This window comes from Geotrypetes seraphini, chromosome 3, assembly GCF_902459505.1.
Source record: "Geotrypetes seraphini chromosome 3, aGeoSer1.1, whole genome shotgun sequence".
NCBI lineage: Eukaryota > Metazoa > Chordata > Amphibia > Gymnophiona > Dermophiidae > Geotrypetes > Geotrypetes seraphini.
Window position 1 is genome coordinate 371037623 of NC_047086.1, and position 25794 is coordinate 371063416.

Here is a 25794-nt window from a genome sequence, read left to right on the forward strand (position 1 = left end):
TCATCTTATCTTCACCCAGAGAGTGGTAGAAATCTGGAACGTCTTCCGGAGGCTGTTATAGGGGAAAGCACCCTTCAGGGATTCAAGACAAGATTGGATAAGTTCCTACTGGAACAGAACATACGCAAGTAAGGCTAGACTTAAATAGGGCACTGGTCTTTGACCTAAGGGCCGCCATGTGAGCGGACTCCTGGGCACAATGGACCACTGGTCTGCCCCACCAGTGGCAAATCTTATGTTCTTATCTGTGAAGAATGAAATATAATTGAAAGCACCATACCAAATATCTCAAGCTTATTAGAGCCAATTTTTAAACCATTGTATGTTTCCTGCCAGCGAAGCCATATCATAAGATATTTTCAAATAATCTTCTTGACAATGGTTGTCTCCCCTCCCTGTCACTACTTATTTTTCTTCATTATTCCAGTGGTTGTCTCTGCACAATGAGGACTTTTTTTTTTTTTTAGAGGGCTGCCTAGTACAATGGAAAGAACACTTCACCAAGTCTCCACCCTTTCCTAGTATTAACAACCAAAGAATACCAGGGCCCTCCCTACCCAATTTTACCACTCTCCCTGCTATCGTCAAACACTTCCTTCAAAGTTTACAGGTTAGTTCCATGCATAAGCTTTAACTGACAGCAAAAAGTTTGGCTTGGAGAGTATATTCAAGGATAGAACACAAAAAGCAGATTTTATGATTAAAACTGCAAACATTCCTACATGCATCAGGTATTCTCTGTAGGTGGCAGGATTAACTTAGACAGCATGGGGATGAACAGCTCTCCCAGAGATCAAAACGAACTTAAAACATTTATGAGTCTGCACAGCCCTTTCTATGCAGAGCAGTCCCCTTGGTCTAAAGCTCAGTATTCATTCTCAGATTGTGTGCCTGATTACTCGTACTGGCTAAAGAGAACATGTATTATAGCTGAGTAACTCTGCATTCTCCTTCAACATGCAGAATTAAATTAGACACACTACTGGATGACTCCAGTTTATAACTGTCCTACTGCTGAGGGGCAGCTTGCTCGCATATATTTATGAGACTTCAGCAGTTTTTATGGACAGACTGCTTGGTACTGCCTGACCAAAGACACTTACCCTTATGGAAGGCTGGTTCACACAGAAATGAAAAGTGAATGTATGGAAAGAGGACCAGGTTGCTATTTTGCAGATGCTCTCTATAGAAGCAGATTTCAAGAGAGCTACAGTGTCATAGCGGTGGCTCTAATCTGGTGCACAAGCCAGAAGGACAAGCAGCTTGATTATAACAGAACTGAATACACAACTGCAATCCAATCAATTAGCTAGACTTCCTGATAGATTCAATTCTTTTCTGATAGTATGCGAGAGCTTGCTTACAGTCCATAGTCTGAAGAGCCTTCTTATGAGGCTTCTTGCCTTGGTATCTTAAGATAGAAATGAGGCAACACTCTCTTCACGGATGCAGAAGGATTTGACCACTTTAGATTGGAACTTCACATGTGTTCGCAAAAATACCTTATTGTAATGAAGCTGAAAATTGACTTATACATAGCCAACGCTCAAAAGCTTACCTGCTGTGAGCTTTTCCATATCCATATCAGATGCAATAATACTTTTCGACCAAAATACCCAAGAATAAAAAAATATAACAAAGTGAAAATTATTTCTGTATATCAAAAGGAGGCTATCCGCACTCAGTTTGAGAGGTATGATAATTCATCACAGGGGAATATCGTGAATCACATACATAAACAAATTGACAAAAAGTAAAAATATATTGTAAGTGAGGATCCTCAGTTCGCATGACTCGTAGGAACAATTGGTCCCATTAGTTAAAAATTGCTTAAAAGACTTCAACCCAGCCAAGTATGGTCACATGAAACATCCCAGGACCTCTCACTACATGTGAATGAAAAGTATGTATAAATAATAATAATATTCTCCTTTCTGTGCAAATTTATATAGTTGACGATACTCTCAATTTAAAGTCATAGTGCCATCTTGACCTCTAAACACACTTTCTCCATATGAGGAATTATTGAGTTCACACCAATAAATAGCACTAATATATGCAAATAATCCACTCAACACTTATTTGGTATTTTCCCAGCACTGCGTAGTAAATAAGTTCAAAAGGAGTCTTGGCCTTTCATGGAACTTTAGATAATAAATATTTTTCACTTGAAAGAACAGATATTTCTTGACGAAAGACACAATTCTATATTGTACATTCATGTGCAATTCTCAAACACCGCTTAGACGGCTTCTGAGACTGGGCATCCTATACAGACAAATCTTGAATTTCAGGTCAAGATTTGTAATAATTTCTTCTGTGTTGAGGACTATTTGTGTGTGTGTTGTAATGAATTTTTTTTCAAATTCTGCTTAGTGCAAATCAACATAGCCTAGTGATTCTGCTATTGAACAGGAGGAGCAGGTTGGGAACCAGGGATGCCAGCTCAAGTACCACTGGCTGCATCAACCCAGAGCGTCGGTACCACTGTGATGCCAACGTGATCATTCCAGAAGCAATGCATAAGATGGATCTCAGCTGTAGTCCATGCGTAAGCCCACTGGAAAGAACCCAGGTAGGCAGAGCAGTCAATGCCTAGCTTCAGCCCTGACCAAGAGAGCAGCCACATCAACAACACTGGGTGAAAGACCAATTCAAGAGTTGGGCAAGAGTAATTGTATTTATTATACTTGATATACTGCATGGACATGAGTATTAATATAATGGCAGCGAGGCCCTGATGGATAATATAAGTTACATGAATGGGGTTTTCCTCCCATTGTTGCAACATGGGAAGATGAACCCCTGGAGCGTATCACCTTCGTCCAGAGGGAATCCCTTCCCTGCTTAACATGGAAGGAGAACATCCTGCATCTTTCCTCTCTCTGAGCAGTCAGCTCAAGTCAAGTATATTTTTAGCCAATGTGGCTTTTGCCATCAAAATGAATTGAACACCCCCTGCTATTATTGGTAGAGGGGAGGCAGCTTTACAATCATCAATCCAACCTGAAGACCTGTTTTCAAAATGGTCCTTAATCTTTTTTTCAGAGAAAGAGCTATTGCAATAGAGTAAGTTGCAATAAAAAAAAAAAACACCCACTGCAATGCTAATTAATTTCTGTTGTCAAGACATTAACAGCAATTTATTTTTTCCTGCTGCTACTAAACAGAAAAATATTCAAATGGTACTTACATGCAAGGCCAAGGGATCAGGTAGGAACTCGGCATCTTCTCCAAAGATAAAATCTGGAGGTAGCTCAGGGTAATGTGCATTAAAAATGACATCCCCTGGGAAAGAAGTAAATTTAAAAAAAAAAATCAACAACTTATTACCAGGAATACTTGCTTAGTACATTGCAAGAGATCATTTTTGCATGGTAAGCAGCTTTTCCTCATCAACTTTATCTGGCCTTTATCTGCCTTCATGTTTCTATGTTTCATGTTTCTAACTTTAGCACAATCCAAGCATATCGAGAGGTTGTTTTGGATTTAGCTTATACCTTTCCTCAGGTGAAGGCAAATTATTTTTAGGTATTCTATGGAGTATGTCTACTACCTGGCATTAAGCCCTAAAGTGTACTTAGCATGCATGGAAATGCTTAGTGCAAAACACCTGCTATTTATATTTTTTGTGCTTATTTTAGGAGGGGGCATGCCAGGGACAGAAAATGGGCACAGACATGCTTTTCAGCCAGTGTGTTGATATTTGTGTGTGCTAGCTAATGCAACCATAAGAAGGGAGCCTTTATCACCTCCTAATAGAAGATGGTAAGTGCTCCAGAGTCAATATTTTTTCAGGTTATGCACACTAATGTGAATATTAGCACACAAACTCAAAAAGAAATACAGTGCCTAAAAATGTCCTATTTCCTGGACATGTGGGAAAGTCCCACAATAGCACATTTCCTAGCACTCTCCAGCTGGCTTTAGTTCTGTTTAAGAACATCATGGTGGCCAATCCATGTCCCTAGTACCTGGCCAAAACCCAAAGAGTAGCAACATCCCATGCTACCGATCCAGGGCAAGCAGTGGCTTCCTCCCATGTATTTCTCAATAACAGACTATGGACTTTTCCTCCAGGAAATTGTCCAAACCTTTCTTAAAACCAGCCTGAAGGAAAGAAAAATCAGATCTGCTTTAGCCAAAAAGGGCTATTAGAATCAAGAGTCCCTTGGTCCTTTCTGAGTTTGAAGATGTAAACAGAACCAAGGTACTTTTCTGTTCAGAGAAAACGTGAAAAGGTCCATTGTGGGTATTCTCCACTCATGGTATTTACCATCCCTCAGTCCAGAGATATCTCATGTAGTTGGAATACTCAGCTCAGTTTGTCCATTTGGACAACATCTTTTCCTACCAGATAAGTGGCTCTGAAAGTGATCAGTCCAATTCTTTATATGTGAGTTTGCAAACCATTGGACCCCTGAGGAAGGTGTGTTCACCGAAACACGGACTGTGTAGGGTCCAGTTGGATTTTTATCACTGTATTTTTTATCACTGTACTTTTCAAATTGAATTTTCATGTTTTTATATGTTAGTGTATAATAAATTATCTCCAGAACATCTGTATACACAGTTTTTTGTTTTCATCGGTGGATTGTTTTCACTGTGGATCATTGGGTCTCCTCATTTTTCTTTGTTGTCTTATGAAAGATGGCCCAGCACAAGAGGTACAAACCTGATCATCCCTGCCTGACAGAGTAGTTGGCTACTTATTTATTACTTTGAACTAGAATAATTTTGTTAGGTAACTAATCTATGAAAGCTTTTAGAGCCTTCCATATAGCCCTTAATTACAAGAAAAGTATCTAATGAACATCTCCTAGGAGACAAGAGATCTTGGGTGTGAAGTCCATTTAAACGGCCTGTCCAGCTCAGCTTAGGCATCTGGGGCGAGGACAATTTGTATGGGAAGAATTCAAGAAAGAATTATTTTCTTAAATTTAATCAATCCATTCACCAAGACATGACACTTTAGTGGTTTAATTATACAGATATCCCATAATTTCTCAATGGTCTGAGTCTATTGCAAACATGAGGTCCCTGGTCTCATCTCATTCTGATATGTGTTAGAGAAATTGTGGACTTCATATAATCCAACAACCTCAACACACCCAAAGTTGATAATTGCAGACTCATGAAAATCTTCTGAGCCACAGACACTGAGAGAAGGGCTTTCACCAGACTATACATATACTAGATTCTTGTAAAATTTGAACCACGATATGGACAACAGCCATTGGCTCAAATTCACTGAGAACCACACAGCGCAATGGAGAGAAAGCTCTAATTTCAACTTTGGCAGCAGAAGCAGATCACAAGATCGGAGGTCAAGGGCAGCAGGACCAGTCTAGTGTGGGGTCTGTGGGAGGGCTGCCTTGCTGAGTGGTCATTGTACTTTTTTGGGGGGAGGGGGAAGATAAAGGGGGATGACTGACTAGTTTCCAGGGTGGTGGAGAATGAGCTTGGGGAATGGTCAGAATAGTGGAATGGGAGAAGGAGATTGATGAGGGAGAGATAAGAGAAAAACTAAAGACAGATTTAGAATATGAAAGAGAAAGGAGGAAGACATTAATAACAAAGTAAGGGGGATGAAAGAGAATGTTAGAGAAACTGAGAGATAGTTGGGGATCAGAGAATGCAAGACTAGGTGCCAACAGGGTAAGGAGATGAGAGAACAAGTAGGCAAGGAGACTGATATATGTGTACTTCTGCCAATAGTCTGAAGCAGCTAATAGGGTATTTGGAAATTTAATAAGTAATACATATAGTAATAATATTTGGCATCTATTTGTCTACCAATTTATCTATTTAATCACTCCATAGCTTATCCTTTCTTTACTTTTTATCAAACACCATATCATTATATCTTAGGTGGTAAACTAGGAGGAGGATATATCATACCATGTTGGTGGTTTCAATGCATAGGACCTCACAGTTATCCCAAGTCCACATTAATTAATCATCTATACCATGTCCTCCATCCCTTCCCTTAATAAGTTTATGTAAAAAAAACTTTTTATTCTTCTCAATTTTAATATTTTTATTATTTAATTGATTTTTATGTATATAACCAACTCATTAAAATTGTTAAATTTATATATGCCATTAATCAATGTCTTACAATTTCATTATTAGTTACCCCAAAATTTAATTCTATATTTAATACTGGGTTTTTAATAGATCTTCTGCTAAAAAGTTGTGCATATATAGCTCCATGAAATTGTTAGCAACACTTATCTTGATCAGCTGTATCTCTGTCGTGGTGAGTGTGAAAATTAAACACGGCAGTAAGTAGCAGTGTTGTTGGAGAGTGCTTTTTATGCTGCATGATACACCTCCTGCTAATTCTCTTTACATTTCTTAGATAATCGGTCCACAGCCCTGACGCAGCCTGAAGGCGAAACGACAGCTAGCTTAACGTCGGCAAAGTGACTGGCAGAGATGGCAGGAGCGATAATCATCTGAATTGAAACATCTAACATTCAACTCTTAACAATTCACCCTGCCCTGAAGCTAAAGTTAAGCCCTTTGATTCTTTACATTGTAAATTGTTTAAGACTTGATTCTATGCGGGCAGGAGGGAGAGTATGAGCCAGTGAGGTTAATTCCCTATCTAGTGTGGTTGTTAAGCTTTACAACACACGGGGATCTAAGGCTCTTCCCCTTTAACCAAGATAATTAAACAAGTCAAGAGGTTTTTTTTTGCTGCAGAACAACACTCCCGATTGATTCTGATAAGGTATTATTTATTCTTAAAGTTTGTGAGAAGGGTATTTTGTGAGATTATTTTGTTCTTTCTCATTCTCATATTTTTGGGTGGTTAAATAGTGTGCTAAGACAGCTGCTTTTTAACATATTTATCAATGTTCTAGAGATGGGAATAACTAGTGAGATAATTAACTTTGCTGATGACACAAAGTTGTTAAATCGAAAGAGGATTGAGTAAAAATTGCAGAGGACCTTGTGAAACTGGGAGACTGGGCATCAAAATGGCAGATGTTTAATGTGAGCAAGTGCAAAGTGATGCATGTGGGAAAGAAGAACCCGAACTAGAGATATGTGATGCTGGGTTCTATGTTTGGATTCACTACCCAGGAAAAGGATCTTGGTGTCATCATTGAGGATACGTTGAAACCCTCAGCTCAATGTGCGGCAGCGGCGGTCAAGAAAGCAAATAGAATGTTAAGAATTATCAGGAAAGGAATGGAAAACAAAGATTAAAATGTTATAATGCCCTTGTATCGCTCTATGGTATGGCCACAACTTGAATACTGTGGGCAGTTCTAGTCGCTGTATCTCAAAAAAGATATAGCAGAACTACAAAAAGCACAGAGAAGGGTGATGAAAATGATAAAAGGAATGGGACGACTTTCCTGTGAGGAAAGGCAAAAGTGGCTAGGGTTCTTTAGCATAGAGAAGACATGGCTCAGGAGTGATACGATAGAGGTCTATAAAATACTGAGTGAAGTGGAAAGGGTAGATGTGAATCGCTTGTTCACTCTTTCCAAAAATATTAAGACTGGGGAGCATGTGATAAAGCTACTAAGTAGTAGATTTAAAACAAACCGGAGAAAATATTTCTTCACACAACATGTAATTAAACTCTGGAATTTGTTGCCAGAGAATGTGGTGAAATCAGTTAGCTTAGCGGGGTTTAAAAAAGGTTTGGATCATTTCCTAAAAGAGAAATCCATAGGCCATTATTGACATGGGTTGGGGAAATCCACTGCTTAGTCCTAGGATAAGCAGCATCAAATCTGTTTTACTATTTGGGATCTAGCTAGGTACTTGGGACCTGGGTTGGCTACCATCGGAAACAGTACACTGGGCTTAATGGACCTTCGGTCTTATATTCTAATTGCTCTATAATTCTGTGTGGTGCCAAGAAACTGATCCATGTTTAGGCATGATCTGGGGAGGAGTTAGGGTGAAGAGTGGGAACTTAGATGCAGACTTTACACGCTAACATTTACACCTGCTTCCAAGCAAGCATAAATGTCCACAGCTTCAATCTAGACATGATTTTAGTTAGTTTATCCCGAGTATTTTATTAAAGACACATAGGCACCTATAAGATTGTGAGTCCACTGGGATAGATAAGGAAAAGAGTACCTGAATTTAAAACTTGCTGTATACCTCCTTGGGTCAATCATTTCATAAAGGTGGTTAATAAAGCCAAATACATAAATAAAATACACAGGCTAAACATTCTGAGGATATTGGGCTAGATGGGCCACTGGTCTGACTCAGTAAGGCTATTCTTATCTGCTATAATAAAACCCTTAGCGTGTATGTGCACTTCAAACTCCGTGCATCCATGATCCGTGGCTCCGTGCCGCCGCATGCACAGTAGAAGGAGCCTGTGGCGATTTACGACGCGTGCGGCGGTTTCCCCAGCAGTGGTGACAGTTTGCAACATGTGCAGCAGTTTCCCCCAGCTAAAAAAGGAGCCAGCTGAATAAGGAGCCTGCGGCGGTTTGCTTCCGGCGCTTTCCCTATCGCTACAAGGAGCCTGCGGTGGGTCCTTGCAGAACGGCTTCACAAAACACGGGAGACTTATCAGATAAGAGCAGGGAAGGGGTGCTGCTGGACAGGGGGGAGGTAAAAGGAAGGGAGAAGGGCTACTTCTGGACAGGGGGAGCAGGGAAGGGGTGCTGCTGGACAGGGGGGAGGTAAAAGGAAGGGAGAAGGGCTACTTCTGGACAGGAGAAGCAGGGAAGGGGTGCTGCTGGACAGGGGGGAGAGGCAGAAAGAAAGACAGACAGGTGGCCAGGGAGAGAGACAGAAAGACAGACAGACAGACAGACAGGGGCCCAGGGAGAGAGAAATAAAGACATACAGACAGACAGACAGAAAGAAAGAAATGCCTAAGTCTACACTTCTATTCTAGCACCTGTTAATATAACGGCCTAAAAAACTAGTATTACATAATTACCCCTTAAAGGCAAATCATTGGTACTTTGTGATTCTTTGTTCACTTACTCATTCTGATTTTCTGGTAATGGGACAAAGGAGGTCTACAAAACATGTCAATCTCATTCCCCCTCTTTCTAATCCCCTTCATACCCTTACGCACCCTCCAGTCCCTCCAACAAACCCTACTTAGTCATTCCATGCCCAGAGTAGATTATCAGGAACTGTATTTTTTCAGTGTTAGGCCCCACCCTTTAGAACGCCCTTCTCAACAACTTAAAGTTAGAGCCTTCTATCGATTGATTTAAATTGTTACTAAAAACATTCCTTTTCCAAGATGCCTTCAACTAAAACCCCTTTCTGCACTCAGCTCTCATCCGGGAGACCACCCTACAGACCTGCTCAGTATATCTCTCTTTTTTCTACACTATCCTATCTTATTGAAATATTGTAGTTCTGCTTTCATTTTAACCTTTCATCTCTCTGCTCTCCGTACCTCTCTACCACCTACCATACTCCCCACCTACCATAACTATCATATCCCTCTCTACCACAGAAACTTTAAAGTACACTGCATGGATGCATTGTAGGATGTGGTATATTCAAGCTTAAAATAAACTTTAGTAAAAAAACATAAAAAGTCCAAAAAGGGATTTAAACTAACCAGTTAGGTTATCAATTATTCTAACTTATTAAGCTCTCTACTAGATCCAGACAGAAAGAAATGCTGGGAGCCAACACAATTAGAGAATGAATATCTGATCTGGAATATTAATGGCTTCTTTTAAGGAAAATGAGCTTGTATGTGCTATTTTATTTCATATCAGGGTGTTGTTCTGTTCCTGGCACAGATCTCAAAAATACTTTTAGCCTTTGAGAGATCATGGGGTTTTTTTCTGTTCACACTGGGCGTCTCGGAAATAATTATGTGGACTGCACGATTTCCATGAAATCGCAGTTCCAGTGACATAAGTTCAAATTCAGTACCTTCAAGTAAAATTCTGCTGAAGTTTCCTCCTCCTTCCACAAGCTTATGGGAAATCTCTCCCACCCAAAACATTAAGATTGGAAAGAGGTGGACATGACAAATATAGCAATTCCCTTTAACAGTATGACTGCACTGCCTCCTGATATCTTTAAGCAATGACATGGCCCAATTCTGCTTGTCCTTTGATCACTGCACAGAACTAAGGGCTCCTTTTACTAAGCTGCGATAGGCGCGCAGAATTGCCGCGTGCGCTAAACCCGCGCTATGCAGCTAGAACTAACACGAGCTCAATGCCGGTGTTAGCGTCTAGCGTGCGCTAAAACCGCTATCACAGCTTAGTAAAAGGAGCCCTAAGTCTCAGGATATGAGCTGCAAAATCCTTGGTCCCAGTAGCAGATACAATACAATTTTTATTTGTATACTGCTAATGCCTCCATGAAGTTCACAATGATTTACATAAGTAATTATGTCGATACAAATTAAAAACTAGTGTTACAATATTTAGGAATTCTTAGTAACAAATTCATGAAATATATAGGTCTTTAGGTCTTTTTTGAAACATTTAAAATTAGATTGCTGGTTAATATTAGTTGGTAATGCTTTCCACAGTTTTGCTAGAGCAAACAAACCAAAACTGCAGACTTGTACACGGTGCAGGCAAATTTTATTTTGACAAATAAATTTTAACTAAAAACCTTTTACCAGACGGGGGACCCAACACGGTCCGTGTTTCGGACAACCTTCATCAGGGGTCCATGGTAATAAAGGTAAAAAGAAAAATATCACAAAAAGAAGCCTGGAAAAATAGCTTTGGTAGCACACCAGTGAATCTCCGAAATGCACTACAAGTTCGTCACTTGTAGTGCATTTCGGAGATTCACTGGTGTGCTACCAAAGCTATTTTTCCAGGCTTCTTTTTGTGATATTTTTCTTTTTACCTTTATTACCATGGACCCCTGATGAAGGTTGTCCGAAACACGGACCGTGTTGGGTCCCCCGTCTGGTAAAAGGTTTTTAGTTAAAATTTATTTGTCAAAATAAAATTTGCCTGCACCGTGTACAAGTCTGCAGTTTTGGTTTGTTTGCTCTGGTCTGTTTTTTCACTGCAGACGAAGTTGGACCTCTGGTTCTTTTGTTGTTTTGTTGCTTCCACAGTTTTGCTGCCTGATATGACCATGTGGAGTTAAAAGTTCTATTGTATCTAATGTTCCTAATGATTGGATACCGAAAAGTATCATTGTTTCTTAGGTGCAAAGATGGATTATTAGAAAATTTAACGAGATGTGGCATATAATCAGGAGTGTCTCCAAACCAATAGAATTTATAAAGTACTCTCCCTTCTCTAGGTAGTCAGTGTAATTCACGTAAATAAGGTGTAATCTTATCACTTTTTGTTCAATCTGAAGATTAATCTAATGGCTGTATTCTGTAGCGTTTGGAGTTTTTTATTATTATAAATTTAGGGCAATCTAAAAAGATAAAACGCTCAAGTAATTCTCTAGTTGCTTGGAAGGATTGGTGGTCATAGGGTTATTTAATTGAATAAAAATATCAGTAGGCAGTGCGGTAACACTAATTAAACTGAGCACGCTACCAAAACCCTTCTCCACGCTTTCCTCACCCCTCATCACGCTCTCTTCACCTCTCGCTTAGACTAATGCAACTCAACCATCTCTTTCCCCTTCAATCCATTCAAAATGCTGCTGCATGACTCGTATTCTGCAAGAGCTACCATGCTCACATTACCCCTTCTCAAGTCACTTCATTGACTCCCCATCCTTTTTCAAATACAGTTCAAACTCCCCTTACTGACTTACAAGTGCATTCACTCTGTAGCCCCTCAATATCTCTTCTCACTTATCTCCCCCTGTAAACTCCATTCGTTGGGTAAGTTCCTCTTCTCGGTACTCTTCTCCACCGTCAACTCCGGACTCCATCCCTTCTTTCTTGCCACGCATGCCATATCCCCAGAATAGGCTGCTAGAGTCAATACGTCTCTAGTGGGATTCAAATCCAAACTAAAAGCCCACTTTTTTGAAGTTGCTGTCAACTCTTAACTCACTCACCATCAGTTACCTTTACCCATCGCATCATTCCTTCTGCTAAAAACACCCCAGCCTTGAGATGTCCTGTCTGTATGTCCAAATTAGATTGTAAGCTCTTCTTTGAATATTAAATGTACAGCACTGAAGACTCCTTTCAGTACTATAGAAATGATAAATAGTAGTACAGTGTTTACTGTGCACTTTTGCTAGGCCCCTTCTTTATTGTACTAGCAAAAAAGCAATCAAAGTGGTGTACAAAAGTATAAAACCCACGAGAACTGATTGAAAAGTAATGCAACTGCCTCTGCTTTTCTTTCCAAGAAGTGAATGTGTGAATGCTGGGCTGGTTCTTGTGAAGCCCATACATCGATGTTTCTGAACCTGCATTTGGACCACTGTAGTCTTCAATGTCAGGTCACAACAATAGGAAGAACTTAGTACATTTCATCATGGCAAATGAGGAAGACGTATCTGTGAGAGTATGCCAGAGGTCTGTGATTGGATTTTGTGTTAAACTTGGAAAGAGCGATAATGAAACTCTTGAAATGTTATGGGGTGGAAAATGGGGGTCTCGACTTATATTTGGATCGAAATATTCGAGTATATACGGTACATTGTTACCATGTTATCATACAACATTCACTCTTTAAGAAGTAAAAATGCAATTCCACAATTAAGATTTAAGGATATTCATATGCTTTGGTTTCATGCATGTACTGCTGAACTTACTTAAAATTTCCCTTGTACTTTATCACTCAATGCTTCTTAATAATGGTTTTTCAATTGTGCATGCAAAATTCCCCAATGTTATAGCAAGCTTATGGTGGTAAAACAATTAACCATGCTGCAGCGCTACATGTGATGTCACAAAGCAAGTCTAAGGCATGTCTTTGAACTGTTTTTGAAACGCTGCAAAAAATCTATTGAATGTGAAGGACAAATGTTGAAATCCAATGGCGTCATCTAAGTCTGAATTTAAATCAAAACAAAACCAGAATCTCATTAATTTTCAATCATCCTTGTATAAAAACCAACTATGAAAACAACCACTAGATATACTGCTGTCTCTTCTTTTGGACCTAAAGAATAGAATTCTCTTGCAATCTGTGTATGTGGAGTGCCGCAGGGTTCAGTGCTTGGACCCGTGCTCTTCAACATATTTATAAATGACCTAGAAATTGGTACGACAAGCGAAGTGATTTAATTTGTGGACGATACGAAGTTATTCAGAGTAATGAAGACGCAGAAGGATTGCGAAGACTGCAACATGACATAAGCACGCTCGAGAAATGGGCCGTGACATGGCAAATGAGGTTTAACGTGGATAAGTGTAAGGTGATGCATGTCGGTAACAAAAATCTTATACACAAATACAGGATGTCTGGTGCAGTACTCGGAGAGACCCCCCCCCCCAGGAAAGAGACTTGGGAGTATTGGTCGACAAGGCAATGAAGCCGTCTGCGCAATGCACAGCGGCTGCAAAAAGGGCAAACAGAATGTTAGGAATGATTAAGACGGGGATCATGAGCAGATCGGAGAAGGTTATCAGGCCATGGTACGCCCCCCACCTGAAATACTGCGTCCAGCACTGGACGCCGTACTTAAAGAAGGACACGGTACTACTCGAAAGGGTCCAGAGAAGAGCAACTAAAATGGTTAAGGGGCTGGAGTAGTTGCCGTACAGGGAAAGATTAGAGAAACTGGGCCTCTTCTCCCTCAAACAGAGGAGATTGAGAGGGGACATGATTGAAACATTCAAGGTGCTGAAGGGGATAGACTTAGTAGATAAGGACAGGTTGTTCACCCTCTCCAAAGTAGGAAGAACGAGAGGACACTCTAAAGTTGAAAGGGGATAGATTCCGTACAAACATAAGGAAGTTCTTCTTCACCCAGAGTGTGGTGAAAAACTGAAATGCTCTTCCAGAGGCAGTTATAGGGGAAAACACCCTCCAGGGATTCAAGATAAAGTTAGGCAAGTTCCTGCTGAACCAGAAAGTACACAAGTAAGGCTAGTCTCAGTTAGGGCACTGGTCTTTGGCCTAAGGGCCGCTGCGTGAGCAGACTGCTGGGCACAATGGATCTCTGGTCTGACCCAGCAGCGGCAATTCTTATGTTCTTATGTTTTAAAATAGCTTTGAAAACCTATTTATTTTACAAACTTTTACACTCGGTGCTTCTACTGTTTCCCCTATTTTTCTTTTTGTCTGTGTTCTATCGGTTTTCTTTGTGCACTGAAATTTCTTTATTTTTCATAAATTGAACTGTAATTGATTGTAAACCACTAACAAGGGGTGTAAGGCGATAGCTTAAGGTATCCAATAAGCTAAGCTTAGCTAAACTCCTCCCTGCCCAGCCTCCAAGCCCCACCAGACAACAATTCAGCAAAATGGTAAATATTAAAACCATTATGCTAAACTGTTGGATTGGAGGCCGGGAAGGAAAGAGTTTAGTTTAGCTTAGCTTATTGAATAACTTAAGCTATTGCCTTACACCCCCCTTGTTAGCAGTTTACAATCAGTTCAATATATAAAAAATAAAGAAATTTTAGTGCAAAAAGAAAACTGGGTTCATAGACAACCCCGCGAAAGACAAAGGCGCGCGCCAACTGAGCGCAAGACGGAGGAGCACGCCAAAGAAAATTACAGTTTTTAGGGGCTCCGACGGGGGTTTTTGTTGGGGAGCCCCCCCAGTTTACTTAATAGAGATCGTGCCGGTGTTGGGGGGGGGTTTGGGGGATTGTAACCCTCCACATTTTACTCTAAAAACAGGGAAAAAGTTAAGTTTTCAGTAAAATGTGGGGGGTTACAACCCCCCAAGCCCCCCACAACGCCCCCACAACGCAGCGCAATCTCTATTAAGTAAAGTGACCTCCGCACTGCGCTCAATTGTCTGCGCGCACCTTTGTCCCGGCGCGCTTTTGACCTGACACCAGAAAACTGATAGAACACAGACAAAACGAAAAATAGGGAAAACAGTAGAAGCACCGAGTGTAAAAGTTTGTACCCTTTTAAGTTTTATCTCCCAGTTTTCCTGTGAATGTGGTGAAGAAGGAAGAGAATTCTATTCCTTAGTTTCAAAACAAGAGACAGCATAGAAATAGCTAAGAAGAAAAATTACAAAAAATAAAATTTAAATTGAATCAGGTTGGGCAGACTGGATGGACCATTCGGGTCTTTATCTGCCGTCATCTACTATGTTACTTTGTTACTATGTATATTATATCTATAGGTTGTTTTTATATTTTATGCTTTTGTACACCACTTTGATTGTTTCTTGAAACGCCTATGAAGTGTAAAAGTAAATGAGGGAGTTAAGCAACAGGACAGCTTTTCCGTTTTGTCTGAAGTCTGCCAAAGAGGAAACTTTTTGACCGGTTAGATGAAATTTATTCCAATAAAATGGTATTAGAAAGATTCAAAACAGAGAAGTTGCTGATTTAAATTAAGCTACTACATACATACATGACTTGCACAGAGAGACTTTGGAAAGCAAAGAACTAAAGCTCACAGCTCACATCTGGCTGAAAACCATAAAGAAATTATGAGCAGTTTTTCCAAGTTACATATAACTTTCAACATTTCTGGAAGGACAAAACCAGCAGCACCCTCCTGTGATGCAGAACAAGACTGCATGCTTTCTGTGTTCATATTTTGGATGCTTTTTCTCTTGTCTTTATTTAACATTCCTGATCAAACTTTCAGATACCTCATATGCTCTGGCACATGGTCTATGCTTGTTTGCTATCCAAAACCCCATCCGAAGAGAGACAAGTTGGGGAAGATTATACCCGAGACATTCAAATACCTGAAAGCTATTAATACACAAGAAACAAATCTGTTTGAAGGACAAGTCTAGGCAAAAGGATCCTCATTGAAAAATTCTTTTTTTAAAAAATTTCTTTATTCATTTTATAACTTACATCAAGTGTACAGTAAATATTAAACAATTATAGTACAACATCACTTGAAAAGCTACAATATCATACAACAAGAAGATTTAACCTCTCAAATTCATATACAACTAAAATATACCACATGAAAATAATATCTTATGTCATTCATAAATATATTATTAGTGGAAAACCAAGAATCCTCCTCCCCACCCCAAATCCACATGAGTATTAAAATTGGGAAAAGTGTAAATTATTCCTTATAATACTTTAATAATGGTCTCCACACATCCTTAAATTTATGATAGTAACCTTTTTGAACTGCCAACGCTCTTTCCATTTTATACACGTGACAAACTGAATTCCACCAATTCAATCAACATACGGAGAGACACTTAGGGCTCCTTTTACAAAGGCGCGCTAGGGCCTTAACGCGCGGAATAGCGCGCGCTAAATTGCCGTGTGCGCTAGCCGCTACCGCCCCCTTTTGAGCAGGCGGTAGATTTTTGGCTAGCGCACGCTAATCCGGTGTGTGCGCTAAAACGCTTAGCGCACCTTCAGAAAAGGAGCCCTTAAACTTAGAGGAAGGAGTAGCAGAAAGAACAAAGTCACCCCCCAGGTTAAGCATTATAATGGTATAAATAAGATAAGATATCCGCAAAGAGCAGGAGGCAAACAAAGCAAAAACTGTATCAACTTACAAGCAAACCATCCAGATAAACTATAAGCACAAATATTCATAGTTTAGCCAATAAAATTCCCACTTTGAAAGCCCTATTGACAAATATGGGATTTGGACATTGGGGCCAGGTTCATAGACAACCCCGCAAAAGACAAAGGCGCACGCCAACAACTGAGCGCAAGACGGAGGCGCGCACCGAAGAAAATTACAGTTTTTAGGGGATCCGACGGGGGTTTTTGTTGGGGAGCCCCCCCAGTTTACTTAATAGAGATCGCGCCGGCGTTATGGGGGATTTGGGGGGTTGTAACCCTCCACATTTTACTGTAAACTTAACTTTTTCCCTAAAAACAGGGAAAAAGTGAAGTTTTCAGTAAAATGTGGGGAGGTTACAACCCCACAAACCCCCCACAACGCGGCGCGATCTCTATTAAGTAAAGTGGGGGGCCTAAAAACAGTAATTTTGTGCGGCGCGCACCCCCGCGCTGCAAACAATTGTCTGGGCACGCCTTTGTCCCGGCGCGCTTTTGACCTGACACCCTGGGGCCATGATGGAGAAATGATTCAATAAGTCCCATATACATGACATCAACATCATACCTAATTAGGAGGGATAGAAATAGAAAACAAAGGAGAAATAACAACTCTTTATGTAAAAGATAATAAAGTAGTTGGAATGCAGAGGGTGTGGGTAACAGAGAAAGCTCTATGAAATGTGCTGGAAAGAAGAAACGATTTTACAAAGGTAGAAAGGAAAAGGGGAGGTGCTAATACTGGGTGACTTCAATCTACCAGATGTGGATTGGAGTATCCCATCTACAAATCCGAAAAAAAACCCCAAAAAGGTAATGGCTGCCCTACAAAGGGATTTGTTCACACAAATAAGGAGGTCTACCAGGGAAAAGTCACTGCTGGACATACAGTAATACTCATGACTGGAGATAGTGAGGCTCATTTTCAAAGCATTTAGACACATAAAGTACCAAAGTAACCGATGGCAGTTTATGTGTCTAAGTGCTTTGAAAATGAGCCCCAGCGTGTCTAATATCCAGGTAGGCACATTCTTGGGTGGCAGTGATCTCTACATGATATTAAAAGTTTTAAGTTTTTATTAAAATGTGATTCAATCACTTATTTTACTTACCAAGTGAGGTACAATTTAAATAAAATTAGGTATCATACAAATTAAAATTCAATAACAGTATTACGAATTACAGACATACAGACAAACTAGCACAAAAGGAGGTATAGAGTAGAAATACACTCTTTGAAGAATAAGAACACATTCAGGGAAAAACAATGGGATGGGAGAAAGAATATAGATAAGTGGAATAGCTTGTTAGCGTCTTAAAGATTGTAAACATCTTTAAATAAGAAACACTTTAAGATGCTTGCCTTAGTGGTGGGAAAAATAATGGAGATGTTGCTGAAGGAAAGGATAATCAACTTTCTACAATCCAATGAGTTAAAAGATCTAAAGCAACATGGTCTTACCAAACCATAGCTAATTGATTTCTTTGACTGGGTAATAAAAAGATCTGAATTGAAGGTTCCATGCTTACTACCATTACTGGGAAAGGGACACAAAGGAGGTCCAGAGGAAGAGGGAGCAGCCCTGTTTCTGTAATCTCTTTTGGGGACCCTAACCCATAGTTTTGGAACCAATGCACTAGTAATGCACGTAACCATATCTGTCTAGCCAGCTACACATGGGGCCTAAGATGACGGATACTGGGGCAGCCACACTAATGATGCAGACTGTTCAGAATGCTGCAGTACAACAGAGGTATTTCAGAGGAGGAAAGACAATAAAACTGTCCTGGTAGCTGAAATTTTGACAGGGTAGACAGAATAACTGAGAAAGGCTAGATGAAGGCAAGTAAGGCAATCCAGCTATCTATCGTATATACTCGAATATAAACCAGGATTTTGGGGCCAAAAAATTGGCCCAAAAATGGAGGTCCCAGTTTATATTCGGGCCAAAGCCCCCCTCCCAGAATTATTTCAGGCCGCCACCAGGCTCTGCACCCTGTCCCCCTACCTCCTCTGCCGATTCCTGGTGGTGCAGTAGGCAGGAGCAAGCTTTCCGTGCTTTTGCCCCGCTGCTAACCTGGTTGGTGGCAGCTGCCGCAGGATTGGGTTTCTTTTGAGTGGCAACGAGCAGGAACATGTTTTGGTGCTCCTGCTTGGCACTGAGCAGCTTCTTGACTGGCTCCTGTGAATTCGTGTGAATCACAAGAATTTGTGGGAGCCAGTCAAGAAGACACTCAGTGCCAAGTGGCAAAAGAAATCCGATCCTGTGGCAGCTGCCAATGACTGGGTTAGCAGTGGGACAGGAGTGTGGAAAGCTCGCTCCTGCCCGCTGCACCTCTGGACCACCAGGGATCATCAGAGGAGGTAGGAGGACAGGGCAGGGAGGGGGGACAGGGTGCAGAGCCTGGGAGGGAGGGGGGCTGGATGCAGAGTCTGACAGGGGAGGGAGGGAAGGAAGGAAGGGGGCTGGTTGCAGTGCCTGACAGGTTGGAAGGGAAGGGGGCTGGGTATAAAGCCTGACAGGGAGGAAGGGAGGGAAGAGGGCTGGGTGCAGTGCCTGACAGGGGAGGGAGGGAGGGAAGTGGGCTGGGTGCAGAGCCTGACAGGAAGGAAGGGGGCTGGGTGCAGTACCTGACAGGAGAGAGAGAGAGAAGGGGGCTGGTACAGTGACTTGCAGGGAGGGGGCTGGGTGCAGAGCCTGACAGGGCAGGGCACTTGAATATTAAGTTGCCTGACTTATATTCGAGTCAACCGTTTTACCTCCTTTTGGGGTGGAAAATGGGGTTCATAGACAAAACCACCAAAGACAAAGGTGCGCGCCAACAACTGAGCGCAAGACGGAAGCGCGCGCTGAAGAAAAAGAGTGTTTTTAGGGGCTCCGACGGGGGGTTTTGTTGGGGAAACCCCCCCACACACTTTACTTAATATAGATCGCGGCGGCGTTGGGGAGGGGTTGGGGGGTTGTAACCGCCCTCATTATACTGGAAACTTAACTGTTTCCCTGTTTTTTAGGGAAAAAGTGAAGTTTTCAGTAAAATGTGGGGGGCTACAACCCCCCAAACCCCCCCACAACGCCCCCACAACGCAGCGCGATCTGTATAAAAAAAGAAATCAAAACCCCACTTTTTAAAAAATTTATCCAGATATCTTAACCCAACCCTTCCCCCTCCTCTTGGATAAATTCTCCCCCAAAACCTCCACCTCCCCAAAACACCAACCAAGTATTCAGATCCCTGAAATGTAACATAATCTTATTTGTACTCTAACTGTAATCTATTTGTTATATCACACAGTAACGTACAGTCAATTTAATATCCAATTTGTAAGTTCTTCCGGAATTAATCCAGCTACCTCTCCTCCCTTGTAACCAAAAAAACCCAAAAAAAACCTGTTGTAACTTCACTGGAAATATCCAGTTAGCTCTTTTGTAATCCGCCTTGAACTGCAAGGTATAGGCGGAATAGAAGTCCCTAATGTAATGTAATGTAATGTATAAAGTAAAGTGGGGGGGGGGTTTCCCCCCCACCCCCCGTCGGAGCCCTTTAAAACAGTCATTTTCTTTGTCACGCACCTCCGCGTTGCACTTTTGACCTGACACCGGAAAATGGGGGTCTTGACTTATATTTGGATCGAAATATTCGAGTATATACGGTACATTGTTACCATGTTATCATACAACATTCACTCTTTAAGAAGTAAAAATGCAATTCCACAATTAAGATTTAAGGATATTCATATGCTTTGGTTTCATCCATGTACTGCTGAACTTACTTAAAATTTCCCTTGTACTTTATCACTCAATGCTTCTTAATAATGGTTTTTCAATTGTGCATGCAAAATTCCCCACATAGCGACCTGCAACATCTAATTAATGCCATATAACAGTTGGTAGAAACTTCAGTTTTCTAACTACCCATTTTTGGCTCTGCTAATCCTGTTGATCTCACTCCTACGTATCTTTTCAATCCTTTATAAACATATATTCCCTTTCTTGTTATTTCAAATTATTATGGAACAAAGGGTACCCAACTTTCACTGAGGTCATGCCTCCCTGATTTAAATAAATGTCCTTCAGACATTTAAGCTACAAATATAGTTTTAATTGATCAGGAATGCTATAGGCATGGGTTTATGACAAGCAGCAACTAGTTTATCTTAATACATAAAAATGGGATGACAACATGAAGAAAGCATATTCAGGTCTTGCTTTTCTCAAGAAAAAAACAAGAAAAGAGAAATTTGGGGATCTGAATAAGGATTTAGAGCCTATAGGGAGTTAAGCTTCCACAGCTGGCAGCTAAGATATATCCTGAGCAGTATGGACCAGAAAACTGAGCAGATTGGATAAGCAAATTGTTCTTGATTGGTTATCTATTAAAGTTTTATTTTTAGAAATACATGTGTTAACTGCTGGCTGTGTTATTTTAAAATAGCTTGTGGGAGTGTTTCTACTCTGTAGTAGGTAGTGGCTGTTAAATTAAAAAGCCAACCACAATCAACTTATTGCTCATTATTAAAAACTCCAAATCATTCCCAGGTTAAGTTCTGCAAGATGAAATTTCAAAGCAAATATCTGTGAATTAAAGCTAGCTAGCTCCTCACAAACACAGTCCTCTGAAAATTGTTCAGGGTCTACTATACCTCCAACTTATATTTGTATTTGTCTCTGACGGTCCTGCTCCCAGCACTTCAGCTGTGAACACAGAACATAAATATTTAAGCAATTCAGCCTTTATCAGCTTTTACATATTCCTCCCCTTCATCTTTGAGTCTCACAATGCCACTTTTGCACTTCCTCTTATCACATATTTTAAAAAAAAAAGTCTTGTCCCCTTGTTTTACCATGTTGGCTTTTTTATCCATTTGCATCTTTGCTTTCCTGACTACTTTACCAGTTTCTCTTAACTCTTCCAGCTATCTTTGCCTGTCTTCCTTTTTCTGCAACCTTTTTTTAGTTTATAAAAGCTAACCGCTTTTTCCTTAATATTTCAGCTACTAATTTTAAGAGCCAACGCTGCCTTCTTTTTCTCTTACTTTTACTAACTTTCCTTATAAAATGGTTTGTTGCCCTTACAATATCTCTTTTCAGTTTCTACTTTCCAGTTATCTACTTCTTCCATTTTATCCCATCCAGACAACAACTCTTTGACAGAATCACCTATCTGAAAGACGTCAGTTTTTTTGAAGCTTGAACCTTCACTTTTGAATAAGCCCTCTCTGTACCGGTCTTAATATTAAACCACACCATCTGGTGATCACAGAATGTCATATGATCACCCATTATAATATCAGAAACACTTTTCCCATTTGTAAGCACTAAGTCCATTATGGCCCCATCCCATGTGCATTCTATTATCAGCTGCTGGAACAATTACTGTATTTTTCGCTCCTTAAGACACACATTTTTTCCACCCAAAACTGGGTGGAAATCTTGATGCATCTTATGTAACGAAGATACAAAATTTGTACCCCCCCTTTAGCGTTGTACAACACCCTCCCACTGCCACCGCACCTTTTCAACCCCCCTCTCCGCACCGCCGCCTCACTTTTTCAAAACACCCCCCCTTCATACCGCCGTCACACCTTTTCAAAACAATCCCCCCTCTCTGCTCCGCCGCTGCACCTTTTCAACCTCCCACCTGCCTCTCAGCACTGCCGCTGTCATTGGTACCTTTTTTAAACAGCCTGGTGGTCCAATAGTATCCCTCTCTCACTAGATGGCTCTCGAACTCAGGTCAGAAGCAAACGTTAAGCGCTTTCGCTTGGGTCCGCCGCTGCTTTCTGAATGGTGACGGTTCTCGCGGGACTCACGAGAACTGATGCCAGCCATTCAGAATGCAAAGGCGGGCCCAAGCAGGAGCACGTATCGCGGTCCTGACATCCGTTCTCCTGACCCGAGTTCAAGAGCCATCTAGCGAGGGAGGGAGAGATTTGAAAAGGTACTATGGATCAACAGATCTCAGGACATAAAAAATGTCAGGAATAATCTTTGAACAGGATCCTTAAATTACTAGTGTCTTCCATTACTAGTATATAGCTCCCAGTGAGGAGCATTAATGAATTAAGGAAACCCTATTACTAAAGTGGACACAGATCTTTCATTGGTATTAAATGAAGAGGCCAAATGTGTTTGGTTGAAGATAAGTAGACTGAATAGCCTTATGTGTTATCACACAATGTATTGATTTCAAAAGTGAAATATTATACAAATGCTGTATATAATGTTATAATTTACATTGTTCATTCTCTTAAATTGCATATTTTATAAAGGGCTCATTTTTTGTCAAGCAGTGGTGGGGTAAATGCTCCAACGCTCATAGGAATTGAATGAGGGTGGGAACATTTGCTTCGCGGGCTTGCGGTGTAACTCTCTACTGCTGCTTGAAAAAAAACGGTGAAAGTTTGCTAAAAGCATGTAAAATACAGTAGAATAACTTTCTGTGTAATTTTTATATTGAACTGAAATATAATGTGGTATATATGTTATGTCTTATGTTGTGCCATAGTTGTACTTGAAATAAAAATAATTTATTAACTCAAAAAAAAAAAAAGGTACAGGGGTCTGATTTAAAAGGTATGGTGGGGTGTTTAAAAGGGTACAGGGGTACGGGAGATGATTTAAGGTACTAGGAAGCTGCATGGGGGGATGATTTAAGGGGGGGCCTGCCACTAGGCCTGCCTGCCCTGTGCCCTGTCCCGGCCCACCACTAGAGGATGGACAAGGTACAGAGCCTTGCAAGGAGTGTGGGTTAGGTGCAAAGCCTGGCAGGAAGAATTTGGTTCAAAATGTTTTTTTCCTTGTTTTCCTTCTCTAAATCTAGGGTGCATCTTATGGTCAGGTGCATCTTATGGAGCGAAAAATACGGTATCTCTGTAGAGAATCCATATGCTAGGGGGCTCATAATCGAAAGAGAAAAACGTCCAAAAACCGGCCTAAGTCGGCACTTGAACGAACATTTCTCAAAAACGTCCAAGTGCCGATAATAATACTGGGTTTTGGACGTACAGTGGTACATTGGATTACGAGCATAATCCGTTCCAGGAGCATGCTCGTAATCCAAAATTCTCGTTTATCAAAGCGAGTTTCCCCATAGGAAATAATGGAAACTCGCTTTGATACGTTCCCACTCCCCCCCCCCCGAGGCCAGCAGCGCTGCTCCCCCCCCGCTCGCAAAGACCCCCCTCTGCGCGAATCGGCACCCCCCCGCGCAAACCGCCCCCCCCCCCCCCCCGCCTGAACAACTTCAACTTACCCCCCCCCCCCACGTCTGGCACCGGCACGCAGGCACAGATTGCGCCGGTGCCTAGAAGATCTTCCGGCTTCTGCCTGCCTTGAGCATGCATCTGCACATGCTCAAGGACTTCTAATTCTCCCTCTCGCCGAGATTAAAACAGGATGACACTGTAAAATTGGCCAATGTTTTAGTATAATTTTTTTTTATAGCATTACTGTTATTAGTATATGGCATGACATAAGCTATACTCTGGTCAGCACTGTGAGTCACTGGTTGCAGAAGGCATGGTCGATGGCAATTTTTTGCTCTCTTCCATGCTCTTCTAATGACATTTCCCAGGGAAGCCGGCACACACACCTTAGAGCCCCGAAGCATGAGTTCGCATCTCCAAGCCGGTGAGAGATGGTTTTGGGGGGGATTTTTTTATGTTGAGCAGCGGCAGCAGCAGGATTCCTGATAGATGACAGCTGGGCGGTCATCTAAATTAGCTGGGCGGTCCGCCCAGCTAAAAAGCCCTGGGGAGAACACTGTAAACCCACCAGGATGTCTGAAAAAAACACCCAATTGGGCAGGAAAATCGAATCGAATCGAAAAACCAATTCAATAGGCTGAATCGAATCGAATCGAAATTTTTTTCCCTGAATTGGGCAGCACTACCACACATCCAGTGCTAAAACAGCCAGATGGATCTTTGCAGATAGGAAACATAATTCTTCATACTTAGTGTAAAAGCTCTTGCATCTTCCATATAGCGTTTCCCAAATGGTTTGTATAAGGACCAATCTAGTGACAGAGCCAAGCTCACTCTATAAAATCAAGCTAAAGTACTTTAGTAGGACGGAAAGGCATCCCAGATGCTTGCTGTCATATCCATTCAAAATCAACACAGTTTTTCTGTGCAATGTACTTCCAAATCAAGAAGCATCTATAGAAAAATAGGTTTGGAAGCAGTTTAAAGAAGCATTTGGCTTTTTTTCTTTCCATGTATGCCATTTCTGCTTCCATTTTCCCCTTACACCATCTATGGAATTACTGTAATTTGTTAAATTAATACCTTTCAAGTATCACATTTGGAACTTCAAAGCAAGACGGAGCAACGTGGTGTTTAACAATGCATCAATGAACTAATCCTCTTGGCACAACTAAAAATCCATTCAAGTAGCTACAGAAATGCACAGTGAATAAGAACATAAGAATTGCCATAGTGGGACGAGCCCAGTATCCTGTTTCCCAACCCAGGTCCCACATACCTAGCTAGATCCCAAGTCGTAAAACAGATTTTATACTGTTTATCCTAGGAATAAGCAGTAGATTTTCCCCAAGCCATCTGAATAATGGCCTATGGCCTTCTCTTTTAGGAAATTATCCAAACCTTTTTAAAATCCCACTAAGCTAACCGATTTCACCACATTCTCCAGCAATGAATTCTAGAGTTTAATTACACATTGTGTGAAGAAATATTTTCTCCAGTTTGTTTTAAATCTACTACTTAGTAGGTTCATCGCATGCCCCCTAGTCCGAGTATTTTTGAAAAGAGTGAACAATCTATTCACATTTACCGTATATACTCAAATATAAACTGAGATTTTGGGGCCCAAAAATGGGGGACTCAGCTTATATTTGGATTATCGCCCAACCATTCACTCCCAGACTTGTTGCAGGCCTCTGCCAAGCTTTCCATAATGCCTGGTGGGATTTGCCAAGACAGGAGGGATCCCACCCGTCTCCTGTCCCAATCGACTCTGACATTTTTTTTTTTTTTTACCTCCTTCCCAACTCCCCCCATGTATCTATTTGTATCCCTGGTGGTCCAGCAGTGTATTGGGCAGGAACAAGCTTTCTGTGCTCCTGCCCTGCACTGAGCCCCTCCCTGAATTGCCGCCTTGAGTTCTCACGGCCCAGCGGTGTACCGGGCATGAGCAACCCTTCCTCAATTTTGCCCGGTGCTGAGCCACTCACTGAATGGCTGCCCCGAGTTCTCGTAGCAGCCATTCATCAAGCAGCTCGGCGCC

General features: G+C 41.2%; 1 protein-coding gene across 5 annotated transcripts in view; it reads right to left on the minus strand.

Moving 5' to 3' along the window:
* The window catches only part of BABAM2 (BRISC and BRCA1 A complex member 2), a 467557-nt gene that overhangs the window by 412755 nt on the left and 29008 nt on the right, over positions 1-25794 (minus strand). For all 5 annotated transcript variants that reach the window (XM_033939322.1, XM_033939323.1, XM_033939325.1 and 2 more), the window contains one exon: positions 3194-3288. In XM_033939322.1, the coding sequence (XP_033795213.1) occupies positions 3194-3288 (95 nt within the window). The remainder of the gene's footprint in view (positions 1-3193; positions 3289-25794) is intronic.